At 38.9% G+C, this 20,663-nt stretch overlaps 1 protein-coding gene across 12 annotated transcripts in view; it reads left to right on the plus strand.

Annotated features, from left to right (window-relative positions):
* SGMS1 (sphingomyelin synthase 1) overlaps positions 1-20,663 on the plus strand; it is a 361,911-nt gene that overhangs the window by 304,893 nt on the left and 36,355 nt on the right. For all 12 annotated transcript variants that reach the window (XM_037804108.1, XM_037804106.1, XM_037804103.1 and 9 more), the window contains one exon: positions 31-883. In XM_037804108.1, coding sequence (XP_037660036.1) covers positions 213-883 — 671 coding nt within the window. In that variant the 5' untranslated portion in view covers positions 31-212. The remainder of the gene's footprint in view (positions 1-30; positions 884-20,663) is intronic.

A 20,663-nucleotide genomic window follows, 5' to 3' on the forward strand; every position in this document is an offset into this window, starting at 1 on the left:
GTATTCTGATCTTCTCTCTTTCCCCCACAGAAGGAAGAATCTTCTTCAAAAATGAGGTGAATTAATGCACAGGCACTCAAGAACCCTGCACAGCTACATGAAGTGTTTAAAAACCTCTGTGACCACCTTGCCAAACAAATATCTGCTCACGAGGCCGACAGGATGAATGAGCCAAGGAGGAACGGTGTCCTTCCCTGTAGGAACAGTGACTGATGACCTGCCGAGAGCAAGCTGGGGTCTGCATGTTGTCTGCCAGTACAATGAAGGAAGTGGTGTACTGGTCACCCAAGAAGGTGGCAGACTGGCTGCTGGAGAATGCTATGCCAGAATACTGTGAGCCTCTGGAACATTTCACAGGCCGAGACTTGATCACCCTAAATCAAGAGGATTTCAAAAAGCCCCCCTTGTGCCGAGTCTCCTCTGACAACGGGCAGCGGCTCTTGGACATGATAGAGACCCTGAAAATGGAGCACCACATGGAAGCACACAAGAACGGCCATGCCAACGGGCACCTCAGCATTGGCACAAATGTCCACGCCCCTAACAGCAGCTTCAACACGAAGATCAAAGCCAACGGGATGCCAAATGGGTATAGGAAGGAGATGATAAAGATCCCCATGCCAGAACCGGAGCGCTCCCAGTACCCCATGGAGTGGAGCAAGACTTTCCTGGCCTTTCTTTATGCACTTTCCTGTTTTGTTCTCACCACAGTGATGATCTCGGTCATCCATGAACGAGTGCCTCCTAAGGAGGTGCAGCCTCCACTACCGGACACGTTTTTTGACCATTTTAACCGGGTGCAGTGGGCCTTTTCTATTTGTGAAATTAATGGCATGATCCTTGTAGGACTCTGGCTAATTCAGTGGCTGCTCTTAAAATACAAGTAAGTAAAGCAAAAGCTCTCAGATTGAACGATTGGGGGTTTGCACTATAGACATCAATTTTTTCTTAAAAATGAAATTTGTCAAGCAGTGGGCATTGAAGCATATTATTTCCTTTAAAAAAAAAAAAAACAAAAAAAAACACCATACCCTGTTAAACCAACTGAAGCTCTGGCAGCTTTAAGAAAATGCTGTTTGTTGTCTTCTTTGTACAAGAGTAGTACAGAATGATGAATAAGATTCTTAAGAGATGATGTTCCTCTCTTTTCACTGAACAGGGAAGAAAACCCTCAGACACCTTCAGAGTGGTTATTGAGTCACCCAAAGTCTGCATGTTACTAACCCATCAAATAGAGTTGACAATTGTCCTAAAGTACTGTGAATGCCTGTATAGCTTTTTCCCACAGGAGTCAGACATCTGGAACCTTAGCAAGATGTAATTTAAAATGTTTCACACATAGAATTCAGTAGAGCCATTCCAGAGTGGGTTGGGTATTGGAGAATTGATATCCTCAGGGTGTGACTTTCTTCAGGTAGGTGAAATACGTATTAACCTGCATGGATTTTCATCTTCTAGAATGTGTGCCACTTAAATCAATTTGTGGCTATTCCATTCAGGTTTCTTGAAATTTTAAATGGGCACTCACTTTTAGTTCCATGTGGTCCCAAATGACTTGATGTCCCAAACTCTAAACACAACACGATCCCTCAGGCAAGCTGTTTGGTTGGGTTCCCTTTGCAAACTAAGCACCTACGTTTAGCCCTGATCATTGGGTATCAGCAGAACATCTTCATGGCTTCCACACCAAGTGGTTGGAAATTAGTTTGTTAAGGAATTAAGTTTCTCTCTGGTGGACTGTTTCGTGACCCGTGTGGTTGAATATTAGCTAAATCATCTTAGTTAAAGCAAAATGCAAACTGACAGTTCATGCTGAACATTTTCTAACAGAAATGAATCTTTTCCTGGTGTGTTTTCCAAGGACTTGCTTTTTCATATTATAAATTATTTAAATGCAAATTTCCTGACCCTTTGTCAGGGAAGGACTATCTTAACTTGTGAAAAGGAAATTGCTTAAGTGTCTAGGATTTATATTGGGGCTCCTTTGGCAGTCTTAAGTTTAAGCTAAATTTGAAATAGAAAGGATAGTCTGGGCCACATTTGATTCAGTGAAAGACTTTTGTTGTTGTCGTTTCCTTTAGTTTTAAGAGGGTAAAGAAGTAGGAATAGACTTTAGAAATATGGAACCGAAAATTTATTAAATACATTCTTTCAGCTGTCAAACTTCAGCCCTGCTTTTGAGTTTTTAAATGGTCTCTAATAAACTTTTATCCCTAAAAGCCCATTGAAAAAGCTGCCATTACTTTCCTTTACAATATCTGGGTCAACTCAAATTACGTGTCCTGGGGTTTTCCTGATGTTTGTTTTTTTTTTGTTTATGTGATTTTGTTTTCTGGTTTTACATCAAAATTCTTACATGCAAGCAAATAATTTATTGCTCTGGAATATAACTGTGAGTAAATCATACATGTATGAGTCCAACTCTTTCAGAGAACTGTGATTTTATAATCTTATTCTTGTAAATAAAAGGAAGTAGCCTAATCATAGGACTAATTTCTGTTAAGTGTATTACTATTTATATTTTTCTCAATAGGGAATTTCCCTCTTTTTGTTTCCAATTAGACTCTCTAATTTGTTTCATTGGTAGTTATTGCCAGTACAACAGTCATTTATATATTTAAATTGTCAAACAGTAATAAACTTGTTGATTCGTGCCTAGGATAAAATTAACTCAGCGCTGGGATGCAGGCAGCCTGGGTTCCGGCCCCAGCCATGCCCTAACATACTGGGTGATTTGACCAAATCCGTAAATCTCAGGAGCCTTGTTTTTCTCATGGATAAAATAAGGGCCCTTGAGTCTAGGTGGTTTCTTTTATCATAGGCAGCTGTGTTCTGATTCTCACATCATTTAGTGAGCCAATTATAATTTGAATTTTATTAGCTTCAGAGCTTTTTTGACCAGAATACATCCAACTAAGGATTCTTTAAAGTCCTCTCTCTGGATTGCCCTTCAGCAGGATAGGGACATGGAAACTGGAAGCAGATTGTTGTCATGATACTCCTCAGGATGCCCCCTCTTCTGCCACCAGGGACACCTGGGTTCCCCCCTCCCTCCTTGTTACCTCTCTTCAGTGCCTGTGGCCGACCTGACATGTAAGAGATAGGAAGAAGGACAGAAATTGACCTGTCAAGCAGTGGGTGTTGTAGGAACTGCCTTTCCCTGGCTCTTATAGAGAAGATTAAAATGCTTTGTAGTGCCAGAGAGACCACTTACTTCTAATTAATTGGCCTTTGTTATGTAGCATTTCTATTTATCCAACCTTTGGAGAAATAGATACTTTGGAATTATGAGATATTCTGATCAATGAAGTGTTAACCTCTCCCTCTCTTTGGGTTGACTCTCCTGAGTCTTGACCCTTCTCACCCTCCACCAGGAATTTTGCTACTCAGGAGCACATTTGACACAACTCCTTTGAGTTAAGCCTTTTGGGCCTGTGATTCCCAAAGGGGCATTTTACTTTGATTTTAATTGTCCTGGAACCCTTTAAAAAATCAGCCCATTCCTTCTTGCCTCTGTATCTCCTACTTTTAGAGAAGAATCTGGCTGAAACTGTAAGGAATGATTGAGTAACTGAGAAATGAGATCACTGGAATTTGGCCGACACTCCCCAATAACAGAACCTTTAGCCAGATATTTGAACTGCTGGAAAACTTACTGCTGAATTTGTGCCATTGTGGCACTTGGTTCTATATGTTGTATACAATTTTCCTTAACTTTTAAACATAAGTTGTGTTTTTTGTACTTAAATAATTTTTTCTTTCACCTCCTTTCATTCTTAACACTTCCTCCTCGTATCTGTATGTGTAATATTTATATATACATCCCTACATACACATCCACAAGGGATTTTCATGACATGAGAGGTGGAAAGCAACAGTGATACCTGTCCATGAGAATTTTTTGGTTTTTAAAATTGTAAACAATGTTATCTCCCCATTTAGAATTGGACTTTCAAGCCACTGACTAGGAAAAATTCCTGGAAAATCTCTGCATTTGTATCAGACTTCACTGCAAAACAGGTATCCCTCGTTTTAAGAAAGCATGATAAAGAATATGTTAAATTTATAGATTTGATAAAGCCTGAAGGCTATGGAAGTTTCATGCATGGCTAACATGGTGGCACCTATGAGTGATATGTGTGGCTCAGCTCTGTTAGGACGTTGTAAACACCTGACAAAGGAGAAGGTCAAGGAGCAGGATTGTAAAATTTCCATGTTTAGGGTTTTCTGGTCACCCAAGAAATCATAATGATTTAGTAGGGTGATAATAGTTACCTCAAGCTTAACTTTTCTAAATCCAGATTTATTATCATTTGTCAATTGTAATTCTGAGTTCAGATCTCTCTGCTCTTTTCATTGCTACTTGGTGCTGCGTAGCAGGTGCTGAGATGAAGGGCCAGCTCCTTAGCAGAAGGCACCAAGTCCTTTGTAGTCTGGCCCCAATCTCTCGCTACTCCACTCTGCAGTTTCCCCCAAGCACATCCAGTTCATGTCACATTCCATTCCATTAGTTGTGTATATGTCTTCTTCACTGCTAGATTTTTTATGCAATTTTATTGAGATATATTCACGTAACATACAGTCCTCCAAAGTGTACAATCAGTTGTTCATAGTATCATCATATAGTTGTGCATTCATCCCCACAATCACTCTTTGCGCATTTTCATTACTCCAAAAAATAAAATAGAAATTAAAATAAAAAAGAACACCCAGAACATTCCATTCCTCTCCTCCCCACATTGTTCATTTACTTTTTTTAACACTCGTTCATTGTTTTTTTTAACTTTATCAAAAAATTAAAAAACAAACAATAAAAAAAATTCAAACAAAACCAGAACAAAGGAATAAGAAAAAAACAAATAACCTAAAATAACTTCATTGCTGCCAACTTGTTCCTACCCCCCAGAAATTAACAAACCATGGTCGTTCCTGAGCATTCCCATAACATTAACGTTATCCTCCATAACTTAACCTGTTCTTTTTAGATTATCATTCCCATTTAATAGTTTCTGTCTATCGCGAGGTGCTCTACATTCTACAATATAAAACATTTACTTTACATTTTTCACAGAATTCACATTAGTGGTAACATACAATAGCTCTCTTTTTGTGCCTGGCTTATTTTGCTCAGCATTATGTCTTCAAGGTTCATCCACACTGCTAGATTTTAAGTTCCTCAAGGGAAAAGACCAGATCCTGTTCATCTTCCATGGTTTTATCCCAGTGCCTGGTACAGTGCCTGACAAATAGAAAGTGCTCGTTTAAAATTCATTTATTCAGTTCATATTTATTGAGCAATGTGCCAGATAGTCTTCTGGACCTTGGGGATGCTGCAATGAGCTGATGGCCGTGATGTTCTTACTGAGTTTGAGTACGGGTCAGGCAGGAAGTAAACAAATGAAGTATAATAGTAAGTGGCAAACTGTTAGGAGGGACAAAGAAGGTCACTGTGTACTGATAAAGAGGTCAATTCAACTAGAAGACCTGACAGTTATAAATAAATATAAACCTAACAACAGAGCTCCAAAATATATGGAGCAAATATTGACAGATTTGAAGGGAGAAATAGACGGTTCTAAATTAATAGTTGGAGACTTTAATGTCCACTTTCAGGAATGGATAGAACATCTAGACAGAAGATAAGGAAAAAGAAGACTTGAACAAATATTATAAAACAGCTAGACATAACTGATACATATGTAACGTTTCATACAACAGCAGCAGAAAACAGTCTTCTAGTGCACATGGATAGACCATATATTAGGTCACAAAACAAGTCCTGAAATCATACAGTGTATCTTCTCTGACCACAGTGGAATGAAGCTAGAAATCAATAACAGAAGTAGAACTGGAAAACTCATAAATAAGTGGAAAGTAAACAACATACTTTTAAACAAGCAGTGAGTTAAAGAAGAAATTAGTAGGGAAATTAGGAAATAATCCTGAAGCAAATGACAAGAAAATACAAAATACCAAAACTTATGAGATGCAGCAAACAAGATCTCAAATCAGAGACCTAAACTCACAAGTGGAGGCTCTGGAGAAAGAATATCAAACTAAAGCCAAAGTGAGCAGAAGAAAGGAAATAACGTCTAGTGTGGAGATAAATGAAATCAAGAATAAAGAGCAGTAGAATCAATGAAACCAGAAATTGATTCTTTGAAAAGATCATTAAAACCAACAAACCTTTAGCTAGAATGACCAAAAGAGACAGAAAGAGAGGACCCCAATAACTAAAATAAAAAATGAAAGGGGGTATATTACTACCAATCCCACAGAAATAGAGAAGATTTTAAGAGGATACTGTGAACAGCTGTGCACAACAAATTAGATACCCTAGTTACAATGGGCAAATTCCTAGAAACACAGTAACTACACTGACTCAAGAAGAAATAGAAGATCTTTTTTTTAATAAGCTTTATTTATCAAATAAAAAACATTTCCAGACAAAACAAAGCAAAGCAATGGAAAAAACAAATATCCTGAAATAACTTCGGAAGATCTTAACAGACCAATAAAAAGTAAAGAGTTTGGAAAAGTCTTACTTTGTAATTTAGCCTTTGATAAATGCTGTGGCTTCAGTTTATCTGTAGCATTTAACTTTCTTCTGTGACTGGAATCTGATTTCCAAGGACATAATCCCCGTGTTGGTTGGCAGCTGCTGCAGTCAGATGCCAATTTGATTGTTTCTGATGTGTTTTATTTAACAGACTAGACTCTCCACTAGCATTTATCTTTCATTTCAGCCTATTTTAATTTCCTCATTGTTCCTTTTCACATTAAGCTGATTGGATCAAAGTGCTTAATCTATTTCTACTTTTAAGTACCAAGGTAGTTTGTAACTACAGACATTGTCAACATTTTTTCCATTGTTTTTGTGTTTTGTGGTTGTGACTCAAGTTCATAAAAGCAGTGAATATAGAGCATTTAAAACAAGGCAAGTCTCTCCAGGTCCCTATTAATGGCACTTAATTTCTAAGTTCTAGAAGAGCCTTTTCTGAAGGCTTTTTCACTTTATTGTAAATTGGCTGTATACTATAGACTGCAAGGCAAGTATCTAATGGAACTTTAGAATGTATTTACATTTAGTGATTTAACAGGAATTGTTAAAGACTGTTCTAGAGATACAGAATGAGCAAAACAAAGTTGCATAGAGGTTATGTTATGGGGAATTTTTTTTTTTGTTCTTACAGTAACACTCAGTTTTTTGTTTTTTTTTTTATCATCATTTTATTGAGATATATTCACATACCACGCAGTCATACAAAACAAATCGTACTTTCGATTGTTTACAGTACCATTACATAGTTGTACATTCATCACCTAAATCAATCCCTGACACCTTCATTAGCACACACACAAAAATAACAAGAATAATAATTAGAGTGAAAAAGAGCAATTGAAGTAAAAAAGAACACTGGGTACCTTTGTCTGTTTGTTTCCTTCCCCTATTTTTCTACTCATCCATCCATAAACTAGACAAAGTGGAGTGTGGTCCTTATGGCTTTCCCAATCCCATTGTCACCCCTCATAAGCTACATTTTTATACAACTGTCTTCGAGATTCATGGGTTCTGGGTTGTAGTTTGATAGTTTCAGGTATCCACCACCAGCTACCCCAATTCTTTAGAACCTAAAAAGGGTTGTCTAAAGTGTGCGTAAGAGTGCCCTCCAGAGTGACCTCTCGGCTCGTTTTGGAATCTCTCTGCCACTGAAGCTTATTTCATTTCCTTTCACATCCCCCTTTTGGTCAAGAAGATGTTCTCCGTCCCACAACACTCAGTTTTTGAAAGCATGTTGTGCAAACTCCATCAAAGTATAGAACTCATGAGGACAAAAATTCCCTCAAGTTGCTACAGCTTTTGGAAGCATCTATTCTATTATTTAATGTACTGATAAGCAGTCATGCTCCTCTCCATCAGTAAAGCAAGGTCAAAAGCTCAGGGATTGTCTCTTACCTCCTCTCTCCTCCTTCTACACATATGCCTGCATCTGTTATGGACATACTTGAAGTCTATTTTAGCCCACTCCTTTTCCGGTACATTGTCAAAAATCATTTTCACCATTGTCAAGTGGCAGGTTCCAAATTAGCTAATATTTGAGTAACAAGAATTTTTTAACATGTATTGTGTTCTTTGTTTTTCTCAATCAACCTTTAAAATAAATGCCATTATTCTCCTCTCTCAGTGAAGGCAACTGAGACTCAGAGAAGCTACTGACTTGCTCAAGGTCCCACAACAGTAGATTTGGGGGATCAAAGGCTCATCAGTATAAATCCAGCCTAGAAATTTCCTGGTATAACAGACGATTGTCCCCTGAAAATGTTTTTTATTAACATACATAGCAGCATACATTCCATGTGCATAGAACAGGCAGAATAAAAACAAATCAGTTTTTGATAATAAGTTTTTTTTGTTATATATTCTCCAAAGACATGGGCATTGGCCCAGGCTGGACCTGCCGCCATGATTGCTGTCACACTTTGATGCTTCACTATAGTTTCTAGAAGATGTCCTTAGCTCTGTCCTAGCTGACTCCTATCCTCTAATCTCCTAGGTGTGGGTCTTACTCACCAGCTGTAGCAATACCCAGTCTGGGAAATCTCCCCTTTCCTACCAACTTCCTTCCTGCTTCTCCATTGAAGACCCTCCCTGTTCCTTTTCTTTCTGTTTCTAGCAAGTTTTCTCGCTTCCCTTTGATCTGAACCACTGTCTACTTGTTTTGCAGATCTTGGACTGGATCCTGTTTTCTTTACTTTTCTAGGAACCTTCCCTGTCGCATTAACTTCCCAGGTAATTTGGACATCCCAGTTTTTTGCAGTCCTACACTTCACCTTCTCTCTCTCCTTCTATGTACTTGGAGTGGGAAAGAAGACTCACTCTAGGAATTAAGTGACAGATTCAGTCCCAGACTGCACTGTGCTTCTCTTTCTCACTTTAGCTAGAGTGGCCTTATCTTCTTTCACCTTTTCTGATCTTTACCATTTTAGATCTTATGACCTAAATACAAAACTGAGCCCTAAGAATTGTTGACAAACTAGATATGCCTTGTGCATCTCCTTAAATCCTATCATTCCAGCAGTTTGGCTTTAAAGTTACCATAAATATTAGAAGAGGTTTTTCAACTGAGTTTTGATAAAAGGGAGAGTATATGAAAATAAAGAAGCATAATAAATAACAGTTTTCATGAATCAATATTTATTTTTAACACTGAAGATTTCTAAGTAATGCAACTTGCTTATAGGTAGATTAGAAGATGGAGATAAACAGAAAGGAAAAAACACTTTATCTCACCAGAGATAAATAATGCTAAATTTGAGTTATATCCCTTTTGATATTTTTCTGTGTGTTCATATACACATAATCTGTTTATATATGGGACTATGTGTATATAGTTAAATGAGATCATTTTTGCCGCCTTCTTTTATAGCTTGCTCAGGGAATGTCTCTTTTCCTTCCTCTCTTAAGCTGTCATGAATGTCTAATTTTTCTTGATCTGATTTGAAGTCACCACACCTGTCTCTCACCAGCCTATTGATGTCACGACAGTTGGTGGTGAAGCACAGTGATGGTGTCCATCTTAACACTGGAAGGTCATCCTTGTTTTAGTGAGTAGCCAGTACTGGGGATGTAGGCCATTATTATATTTTTTGAAACCCCCTGTTAAAGCAAGAGTGTGTTGCTTTTAAGGGACTGCATTAACCCAAGAGCAAATTTTAATTGTTCAGTACTACTAGTTGTGACTGAAGAAGTCCCTGAGAATGTGATTCAAGTTGGGTAAGTTTCAGTGAAGGGAAGGAATGAAGAAAGGTCTGGATATACACATATATATTTGTGTTTCATATACACATGCAATTTTTTTGTTATTATTAGTGTAAAAGAAGATATCAGCAAAGAAATGTGTGTGTGTGTGTTTTTATAGTTGTAGGTAGATGTTTCTGGAGGGTACTTGAATTTAATTCTTCATAACTGGCTCAAGTAGATCATTCCAATTCTCTTTCATGTCTTATAGGGTAACATTTTTTCTTTACCTTTTGTTACAATCTGTCTAACCCAGGAAATAATGTTTTTCTTAAAAGGCTAGAAGACGGTTGCTGCAAAGGAGAGGCTAGGCCTCCCTGTATTTGTGCCTAAGAGTCTCCTCCTGAATGCCTCTTTGTTGCTCAGATGTGGCCCTCTCTCTCTGGCTAAGCCAACTTGAAAGGTGAAATCACTGCCCTCCCCCCTACGTGGGATCAGACACCCAGGGAAGTGAATCTCCCTGGCAACGTGGAATATGACTCCTGGGGAGGAATGTAGACCCGGCATCGTGGGATGGAGAACATCTTCTTGACCAAAAGGGGGATGTGAAAGGAAATGAAATAAGCTTCAGTGGCAGAGAGATTCCAAAACGAGCCGAGAGATCACTCTGGTGGGCACTCTTATGCACACTTTAGACAACCTTTTTTAGGTTCTAAAGAATTGGGGTAGCTGGTGGTGGATACCTGAAACTATTAAACTACAACCCAGAACCCATGAATCTCGAAGACAGTTGTATAAAAATGTAGCTTATGAGGGGTGACAGTGGGATTGGGAATGCCATAAGGACCAAACTCCACTTTGTCTAGTTTATGGATGGATGTGTAGAAAAGTAGGGGAAGCAAACAAACAGACAAAGGTACCTAGTGTTCTTTTTTACTTCAATTGCTCTTTTTCACTCTAATTATTATTCTTGTTATTTTTGTGTGTGTGCTAATGAAGGTGTCAGGGATTGATTTAGGTGATGAATGTACAACTATGTAATGGTACTGTAAACAATCGAAAGTACAATTTGTTTTGTATGACTGCGTGGTATGTGAATATATCTCAATAAAATGATGATAAAAAAAAAAAAAAAAAAAAAAGGCTAGGAGACCACCTCGTTGGTTGCTAACATGACCACAGACATGGGGGACTGGTGGTTTGATGGGTTGAGCCCTCTACCATAGGTTTTACCCTTGGGAAGACGGTTGCTGCAAAGGAGAGGCTAGGCCTCCCTATAATTGTGCCTAAGAGCCTCCTCCAGAATGCCTCTTTGTTGCTCAGATGTGGCCCTCTCTCTCTACCTAAGCCAACTTGAACGGTGAAATCACTGCCCTCCCCACTACGTGGGATCAGACACCCAGGGGAGTGAATCTCCCTGGCAACGTGGAGTATGACTCCCAGGGAGGAATGTAAACCCGGCATTGTAGGATGGAGAACATCTTCTTGACCAAAAAGGGGATGTGAAAGGAAATAAAATAAGCTTCAGTAGCAGATTCCAAAAGGAGCCGACAGGTCACTCTGGTGGGCACTCTTACGCACAATTTAGACAACCCTTTTTAGGTTCTAAAGAATTGGGGTAGCTGGTGGTGGATACCTGAAACTATCAAACTACAACCCAGAACCCATGAATCTCAAAGACAATTTTATAAAAAGGTAGCTTATGAGGGGTGACAATGGGATTGGGAAAGCCATGGGGACCACACTCCCCTTTGTCTAGTTTATGGATGGATGAGTAGAAAAATAGGGGAAGGAAACAAACAGCCAAAGGTACCCAGTTTCTTTTTTACTTCAGTTGCTCTTTTTCACTTTAATTATTATTCTTGTTATTTTTGTGTCTGTGCTAATGAAGGTGTCAGGGATTGATTTAGGTGATGAATGTACAACTATGTAATGGTACTGTGAACAATCGAATGTATGATCTGTTTTGTATGACTGCGTGGTATATGAATATATCTCAATAAAATGAAGATTTAAAAAAAGCTAGGAGAGAACGGGACAACTTTTATAATGTGATCTATTCTTTTACTGCAATTTTATTGCAATATATTCACATACCATACAATCCATTAAAAGTATGCAATCACTGGCTCACTGTATCAACATATAGTTGTGTATTCATCACCACAGTCAATTTTAGAATATTTTCATTACTGCAAAAATAAAACTAAAAATAGAAAACAAATACATCCCAGACCCCTTATGCGGTCGCGTCTATTGCTTCGGGGGGGCGGCCGGTTGTTGAACCCTCGGCTCTCGGCGTTGCTCGGAGGGTACCGGCGGCGGGGGCTCTTTCCCGGAGGCGAGGGCGAGGCGGGGGACTTGGCCAGGTCCCCAGCGGTGGCGTGCAAGGTGTGGAGGGCGGCGAGAGGAAACAGGCGGGACGCTTTTTTGAGGAGGGTAAAGCCAAGAGCCTTTATTAGGGGAGAGTACAAGTTTATATAGGCTGGCATAGAGGGCGGGGGTTGTTTGAAAAAGGGGCGGGAGTTGCTCTGGCAACGGTGCATGCGCACTGGCGGTGGCGGGAGTTGCTCTGGCAACGGGGGTGGTGGGCAAGATAAGGGGGGCGGTTTTCTCTGGCAAGCTTCCTGGCGCCCAACATGGGGCAAGATATTTTGGGTGAGGAAATGGGGCCTGCATCCAGCTCCACTTTCTCAGGCCCGGGGGGCTGTGGAGGGCGCTACCGCCCGTGCCCACCACCCTCCCCAGGGGCGGATCCGGTCCCCCGGCCCAGGCCCGCCAAGTCGGAGCACGTAATCAGTATCCCGCACCCTTACCTCCCCTTCCCTGCATGGTTGACCCCTGGTATTGGTGTGGTACATTTGTTAGTGTTGAGGAAAGAATATTAAGATATTACTGTTAACTGTAGTCCGTAGTTTGCAACAAGTACATTTTTCCCATATACCTCTCTATTATTAACTCCTTGTAATAGTGTCATAAATTTGTTCTAGTTCAAGAGCTTCTTTATATTTCTACTGTTAATAACAGTCACTGTCCACCACAAGATTCACTGTCATACATTCCCATGTTTTAACCTCTAGCTTTCCTTCTAGTGGCACACTTGGCTCTAAACTACCCCTTTCAACCACATTCAGATACAATTCAGCAGTATTAATTATACTCACAGCAACTTGCTTCCATCACCTCTATACATTTCCAAACATTTAAGTTCAACCTAGTTAAACTTTCTGCACATATTAAGGCAACTGCTCTGCATTCTCTAGCCTCATTCTATCTCCTGTTAACCTATGTTCTGTATTTTATGTCTTAAGAGTTAGTTCATATCAGTGAGATCATACCATATTTTGTCCTTTCATGTCTGACTTATTTTCACTTAATATCCTTGAGGTTTATCCATGTTATTGCATGCTTCAGGACTTCATTCCTCCTTACTGCTGAACAATATTCCTTCATATGTATATACCACATTTTGTTTATCCATTCATTGGTTGACGGACACTTGAGTTGTTTCCGTCTTTTGGCAACAATTTTTAAATTGTTAAATGTAAATTATTTAAACAGTTTTAAAAGTGCCAGTTTCGTTAATGAAAAGAGCAGCTGGCTGAAAGTCTAGAGACCTGTTTTGTTGTAGCTTTGTCATTGCCTGATTGTGATCCCGGGCTTTTAACTCGTTATACCTTAATTTCTCCTTCTGTAAAATGGGATAATAATACATGTGAAACAGGAATCTGGCTAAAATAATTAATATCTAAGATGTACAGTCTCTTTGAGTTGGATGAGAAAAGGTAAAAAGACACTGTGCGTGTACGGACACATTACTGGGCTTGGTGCATGGGCATCTCATTTTCCTGACGCACAAACTTGCCATTTGCCCTGCAGTGGTACCCAAGAAATGGTAAGTGAATTATAAATCTCCCAGGATTTTTATTTTTGTTCTGTTTTTCTGCAGCATTTATTATTACCCTTCCATTTGTTTTTCTAACTTCTGCTTGGAATTTTCTCTCCTAAAATACTGAAGTAAGCCCTGGGTTTTCATCATTGACCAGCAGGAGCAGTTGAGAATCCTGAGGTGGTGATGGGTGGAAAGTCCACCCAGGTTGGAAAACAATAGCAATAGCAGAACTCATAGTCCCTGGTCTCCAGGGGCTTTCAGTCCTACTTGGATAAATGGACTGATATTCACAAGATTTGAAATTAAAATCAGAGTGTGGTAACAATGCAGAGTGAAGGATTGGTGAGCATTGGGGAGATTAAGTCTGAAGATATGTGAAAAGGGGTAAAAGGACAAGCATTTAAGGGAAGTCAATCAGAAAATGACTCTCTGAAGGAGGAAGAGGTGAAGCTCTAAAGAACAGAATTGTGACTTCAGCCAGTTTTACAGGCATCAGTGAGTCTCACTGGGATTAACTGATGAGTAAGGCATAACTCTCCTTAAGAGTTTCCTCTTCTAGAAGGGATATGACCCTCTATTGGTAATGGTCATGTCAATCTCACTATTAAACATACTATAAAATAGAAACAAAGTTCTGAAATGATTTGGAGCATGGAGTTGTTCTGTCCAGTCAGGGGCTTCTGGAAGGCTTCACACAATCACAATATTTGAGATGGATGGATAGGATTACAGCAGACAGGATAGGGTAATAAAGGAGGTCTCTCCAGGGGAAGAGATATGCAGGCAAAGATGAGAACCTGGGTTTATGTTTAGGAAAGGGGTGGCTCCTTTTGCCCAGGGCAGGGGGCTTCATGTCCCTAAAAAGAGACAGCAGAGGTAGTTTGGGATTACTTGAGGGGACTGTCAATGCCACATTGCCTCATAGTCCAGGGAAGAGGAGGCTCATAGAAAGGGATTAAAGGGAGGAAATCAGATTTATGAAATTCTTAGAGTTAGCTTCAACAGAATATGGAAGTTGCTTTGGAGGGTGAGGCGGCTATAAAGAAATTAAAATGGAAGGGTGGGCTGGAGAGGACCTGGAGACTTGTTTATGCTGGTGGTTTCCCTGAGAGACGATGTTTGAACCGAGACCTGAATGACGGGCAGTTCGGGCAGAGGGAATGGCTGGCACAGACATCCTCCCTGGGGGGTGGGACTGCACATGACGTCTTCCAGAGCATAGAGGGCATCGCCCTGCAGCCAAAGTCTAGACAATGATGGGGAGACCCCTGGGAGTTGATGTTGGAAAGAAAGGCTGGCCAGGTCACCTAGGGCCTCTTGGCCTTGGTAAAGGATTTGGGTTTTATTTAAGGTACATTTGGTAACCATTGGAGGGTTTCTAATGACATACTCTGTTTTTAAAAAGGCAATTCTGAATGGTCTATGGAGAATGACTTTTAGGGAGGTCAGAGTGGAATCAGGGACAAGTGGGGGGAGTGGGATTCAGGTGAGATAGGATATTGAGAAATGTACGACATTTCAGAGTGACTAATAAAAAATATTGAGCGATGATAAGCCAATCTAACTGGTTGTAGACTGTGCAAATGATAGTGAGAAATGGACATGTTCAGTTTTGGTTATCTGTGATACTAGAAGGATTTTTTCCAGTATATTAATAACTAATAGTTAAATTATATTAATATATTAATAATATTCTACATTAATGTACTAATAAGTAAGTTATTTAAAATGTTTACTTTGTAAAATGCTGGGTCAATATGAAATTTGACATAAAACATTAACTTAGTGAAAAATTCAAGTTAAGTAAATTTTGAAACAAAAATTTGATAGATGTTAGCTTATTTAACAGATGTTAGTTTGACATCTTGATGACTTTTAGCCTTCCTATCAATGAACATGGAATGTCTTTCCACTTATTTAGGTCTTTGATTTCTTTTAGCAATGTCTTATAGTTTTCTATGTATAGGTCCTTTAAATCCGTGGATAAGTTTATTCCTAGACACTTGATTATTTTAGTTGCTATTGTGAATGGAATTTTTTTTCTTAATTACATCCTCAGCTCATTATTAGTGTATAGACTACAGATTTTTGCATGTTGATCTTGTTTTCTGCCACTTTGCTGAATTTGCTGATTAGCTCAAGTAACTTTGTCGTAATTTTCCCAGGATTTTCCAAATATGGGATCATGTCATCTGCAAATAATGAGAGTTTTACTTCTTCCTTTCCAATTTGGATGCCTTTTCTTTCTTTTTCTTACCTGGTTGTTCTAGCTAGAACTTCTAGCACAATGTTGAATAACATTGGTGACAGTGGGCATCCTTGCTTATACCCAATCTTAGATAAAAGGCTTTCAGTCTCTCACCGTTGTGTATGATGTTATTTGTGGATTTTTCATATATGTCCTTTATCATACTGAGGAAGTTTCCTTCAATCTCTACCATACTCCAGACCACTCTCTCCTGTCTTTTCTTTAATCTGGCATGACTCCCTTTATTTTATTTTTTTTTTAATAATTCAATTTTATTGAGATATATTCACATACCATGCAGTCATAAAAAGCTTACAATCAATTGTTCACATTACCACCAATGACTCCCTATAGTAGTTCTCATAGGGCAGGTCTCTTATTTTTTTTTTTTTTTTTTAATCATCATTTTATTGAGATATATTCACATACCACGCAGTCATACAAAACAAATTGTACTTTCGATTGTTTACAGTACCATTACATAGTTGTACATTCATCACCTAAATCAATCCCTGACACCTTCATTAGCACACACACAAAAATAACAAGAATAATAATTAGAGTGAAAAAGAGCAATTGAAGTAAAAAAGAACACTGGGTACCTTTGTCTGTTTGTTTGCTTCCCCTACTTTTCTACACATCCATCCATAAACTAGACAAAGTGGAGTTTGGTCCTTATGGCATTCCCAATCCCACTGTCACCCCTCATAAGCTACATTTTTATACAACTGTCTTCGAGATTCATGGGTTCTGGGTTGTAGTTTAATACTTTCAGGTATCCACCACCAGCTACCCCAATTCTTTAGAACCTAAAAAAGGTTGTCTAAAGTGTGCGTAAGAGTGCCCACCAGAGTGATCTCCCGGCTCGTTTTGGAATCTCTCTGCCACTGAAGCTTATTTCATTTCCTTTCACATCCCCCTTTTGGTCAAGAAGATGTTCTCCATCCCACGATGCCGGGTCTACATTCCTCCCCGGGAGTCATATTCCACGTTGCCAGGGAGATTCACTTCCCTGGGTGTCTGATCCCACGTAGGGGGGAGGGCAGTGATTTCACCTTTCAAGTTGGCTTAGCCAGAGAGAGAGGGCCACATCTGAGCAACAAAGAGGCATTCAGGAGGAGACTCTTAGGCACAAATACAGGGAGGCCTAGCCTCTCCTTTGCAGCAACCGTCTTCCCAAGGGTAAAACTTATGGTAGAGGGCTCAACCCATCAAACCACCAGTCCCCTATGTCTGTGGTCATGTTAGCAACCATGAAGGTGGGGTAGGCAAATACCCCTGCATTCTCCACAGGCTCCTCAAGGGGGCACTACATCTTTTTTTTTTTTTTTTTTCCTTGTTTGTCTTTTTTCTTTTCTTTTTTTTTTTTTAACTTTCCCTTCTTTTTTAAATCAACTGTATGAAAAAAAAAGTTAAAAAGAAAACAAACATACAATAAAAGAACATTTCAAAGAGACCATAACAAGGGAGTAAGAAAAAGACAACTAACCTAAGATAACTGCTTAACTTCCAACATGTTCCTACTTTACCCCAAGAAAGTTACATAATATAGCAACATTTCAGTGAACTTGTTCCTACTACATCCATCAGAAATTAACAGACCATAGTCATTTCTGGGCATCCCCAGAACGTTAAATAGCTTATCTGTTCTTCTTGGATTATTGTTCCCCCTTCCTTAATTGCTCTCTACTGCTAGTTCCCCTACATTCTACATTATAAACCATTTGTTTTACATTTTTCAAAGTTCACATTAGTGGTAGCATATAATATTTCTTTTTTTGTGCCTGGCTTATTTCGCTCAGCATTATGTCTTCAAGGTTCATCCATGTTGTCATATGTTTCACCAGATCGTTCCTTCTTACTGCCGCGTAGTATTCCATCGTGTGTATATACCACATTTTATTTATCCACTCATCTGTTGAAGGACATTTGGGTTGTTTCCATCTCTTGGCAATTGTGAATAATGCTGCTATGAACATTGGCGTGCAGATATCTGTTCGTGTCACTGCTTTCCGATCTTCCGGGTATATACCGAGAAGTGCAATCGCTGGATCGAATGGTAGCTCTATATCTAGTTTTCTAAGGAACTGCCAGACTGACTTCCAGAGTGGCTGAACCATTATACAGTCCCACCAACAATGAATAAGAGTTCCAATTTCTCCACATCCCCTCCAGCATTTGTAGTTTCCTGTTTGTTTAATGGCAGCCATTCTAACCGGTGTGAGATGGTATCTCATTGTGGTCTTAATTTGCATCTCTCTAATAGCTAGTGAAGCTGAACATTTTTTCATGTGTTTCTTGGCCATTTGTATTTCCTCTTCAGAGAACTGTCTTTTCATATCTTTTGCCCATTTTATAATTGGGCTGTCTGTACTATTGTCATTGAGTTGTAGGATTTCTTTGTATATGCAAGATATCAGTCTTTTGTCAGATACATGGTTTCCAAAAATTTTTTCCCATTGAGTTGGCTGCCTCTTTACCTTTTTGAGAAATTCCTTTGAGGTGCAGAAACTTCTAAGCTTGAGGAGTTCCCATTTATCTATTTTCTCTTTTGTTGCTTGTGCTTTGGGTGTAAAGTCTAGGAAGTGGCCTCCTAATACAAGGTCTTGAAGATGTTTTCCTACATTATCTTCTAGGAGTTTTATGGTACTTTCTTTTATATTGAGATCTTTGGTCCATTTTGAGTTAATTTTTGTGTAGGGGGTGAGGTAGGGGTCCTCTTTCATTCTTTTGGATATGGATATCCAACTCTCCCAGCCCCATTTGTTGAAAAGACCATTATGGCTCAGTTCGGTGACTTTGGGGGCCTTATCAAAGATCAGTCGGCCATAGATCTGAGGGTCTATCTCTGAATTCTCAATTCGATTCCATTGATCTATATGTCTATCTTTGTGCCAGTACCATGCTGTTTTGGCAACTGTGGCTTTATAATAAGCTTCAAAGTCAGGGAGTGTAAGTCCTCCCACTTCGTTTTTCTTTTTTAGAGTGTCTTTAGCAATTCGAGGCATCTTCCCTTTCCAAATAAATTTGATAACTAGCTTTTCCAAGTCTGCAAAGTAGGTTGTTGGAATTTTGATTGGGATTGCATTGAATCTGTAGATGAGTTTGGGTAGAATTGACATCTTAATGACATTTAGCCTTCCTATCCATGAACATGGAATATTTTTCCATCTTTTAAGGTCCCCTTCTATTTCTTTTAGTAGAGTTATGTAGTTTTCTTTGTATAGGTCTTTTACATCTTTGGTTAAGTTTATTCCTAGGTACTTGATTTTTTTAGTTGCTATTGAAAATGGTATCTTTTTCTTGAGTGTCTCTTCAGTTTGTTCATTTCTAGCATATAGAAACATTACTGACTTATGTGCATTAATCTTGTATCCTGCTACTTTGCTAAATTTGTTTATTAGCTCTAGTAGGTGTATTGTCGATTTCTCAGGGTTTTCTAGATATAAGATCATATCATCTGCAAACAATGACAGTTTTACTTCTTCTTTTCCAATTTGGATGCCTTTTATTTCTTTGTCTTGCCGGATTGCCCTGGCTAGCACTTCCAGCACAATGTTGAATAACAGTGGTGACAGCGGGCATCCTTGTCTTGTTCCTGATCTTAGAGGGAAGGCTTTCAGTCTCTCACCATTGAGTACTATGCTGGCTGTGGGTTTTTCATATATGCTCTTTATCATGTTGAGGAATTTTCCTTCAATTCCTACCTTTTGAAGTGTTTTTATCAAAAAGGGATGTTGGATTTTGTCAAATGCTTTTTCAGCATCTATTGAGATGATCAATTGATTTTTCCCTTTCGAGTTTTTAATGTGTTGTAATACATTGATTGTTTTTCTTATGTTGAACCATCCTTGCATGCCTGGAATGAACCCCACTTGGTCATGGTGTATGATTTTTTTAATGTGTCTTTGGATTCGATTTGCAAGTATTTTGTTGAGGATTTTTGCATCTATATTCATTAGGGAGATTGGCCGGTAGTTTTCCTTTTTTGTAGCATCTTTGCCTGGTTTTGGTATTAGATTGATGTTAGCTTCATAGAATGAGTTAGGTAGTGTTCCATTTTCTTCAATGTTTTGAAAGAGTTTGAGTAAGATTGGTGTCAGTTCTTTCTGGAAAGTTTGGTAGAATTCCCCTGTGAAGCCATCTGGCCCTGGGCATTTATTTGTGGGAAGATTTTTGATGACTGATTGGATCTCTTTGCTTGTGATGGGTTGGTTGAGGTCTTCTATTTCTTCTCTGGTCAGTCTAGGTTGTTCATATGTTTCCAGGAAATTGTCCATTTCTTCTACATTATCCAGTTTGTTGCCATACAGTTGTTCATAATATCCTCTTATAATTTTTTTAATTTCTTCAGGATCTGCAGTTATGTTACCTTTTTCATTCATTATTTTGTTTATATGGGTCTTCTCTCTTTTTGATTTTGTCAGTCTAGCTAGGGGCTTGTCAATCTTGTTGATCTTCTCAAAGAACCAACTTTTGGTGATATTTATCCTTTCTATTGTTTTTTTGTTCTCTATGTCATTTATTTCTGCTTTAATCCTTGTTATTTTTTTTCTTCTACTTGGTTTAGGATTGGTTTGCTGTTCATTTTCTAGCTTCTTCAGTTGATCCATTAGTTCTTTGATTTTGGCTCTTTCTTCCTTTTTAATATATGCGTTTAGTGCTATAAATTTCCCCCTTAGCACTGCTTTTGCTGCATCCCATAGGTTTTGGTATGTTGTGTTCTCATTTTCATTCGTCTCTATATATTTAGCAATTTCTCTTGCTATTTCTTCTTTAACCCA

Source organism: Choloepus didactylus, chromosome 15 (genome assembly GCF_015220235.1).
Source record: "Choloepus didactylus isolate mChoDid1 chromosome 15, mChoDid1.pri, whole genome shotgun sequence".
Taxonomy (NCBI): Eukaryota; Metazoa; Chordata; class Mammalia; order Pilosa; family Megalonychidae; genus Choloepus; species Choloepus didactylus.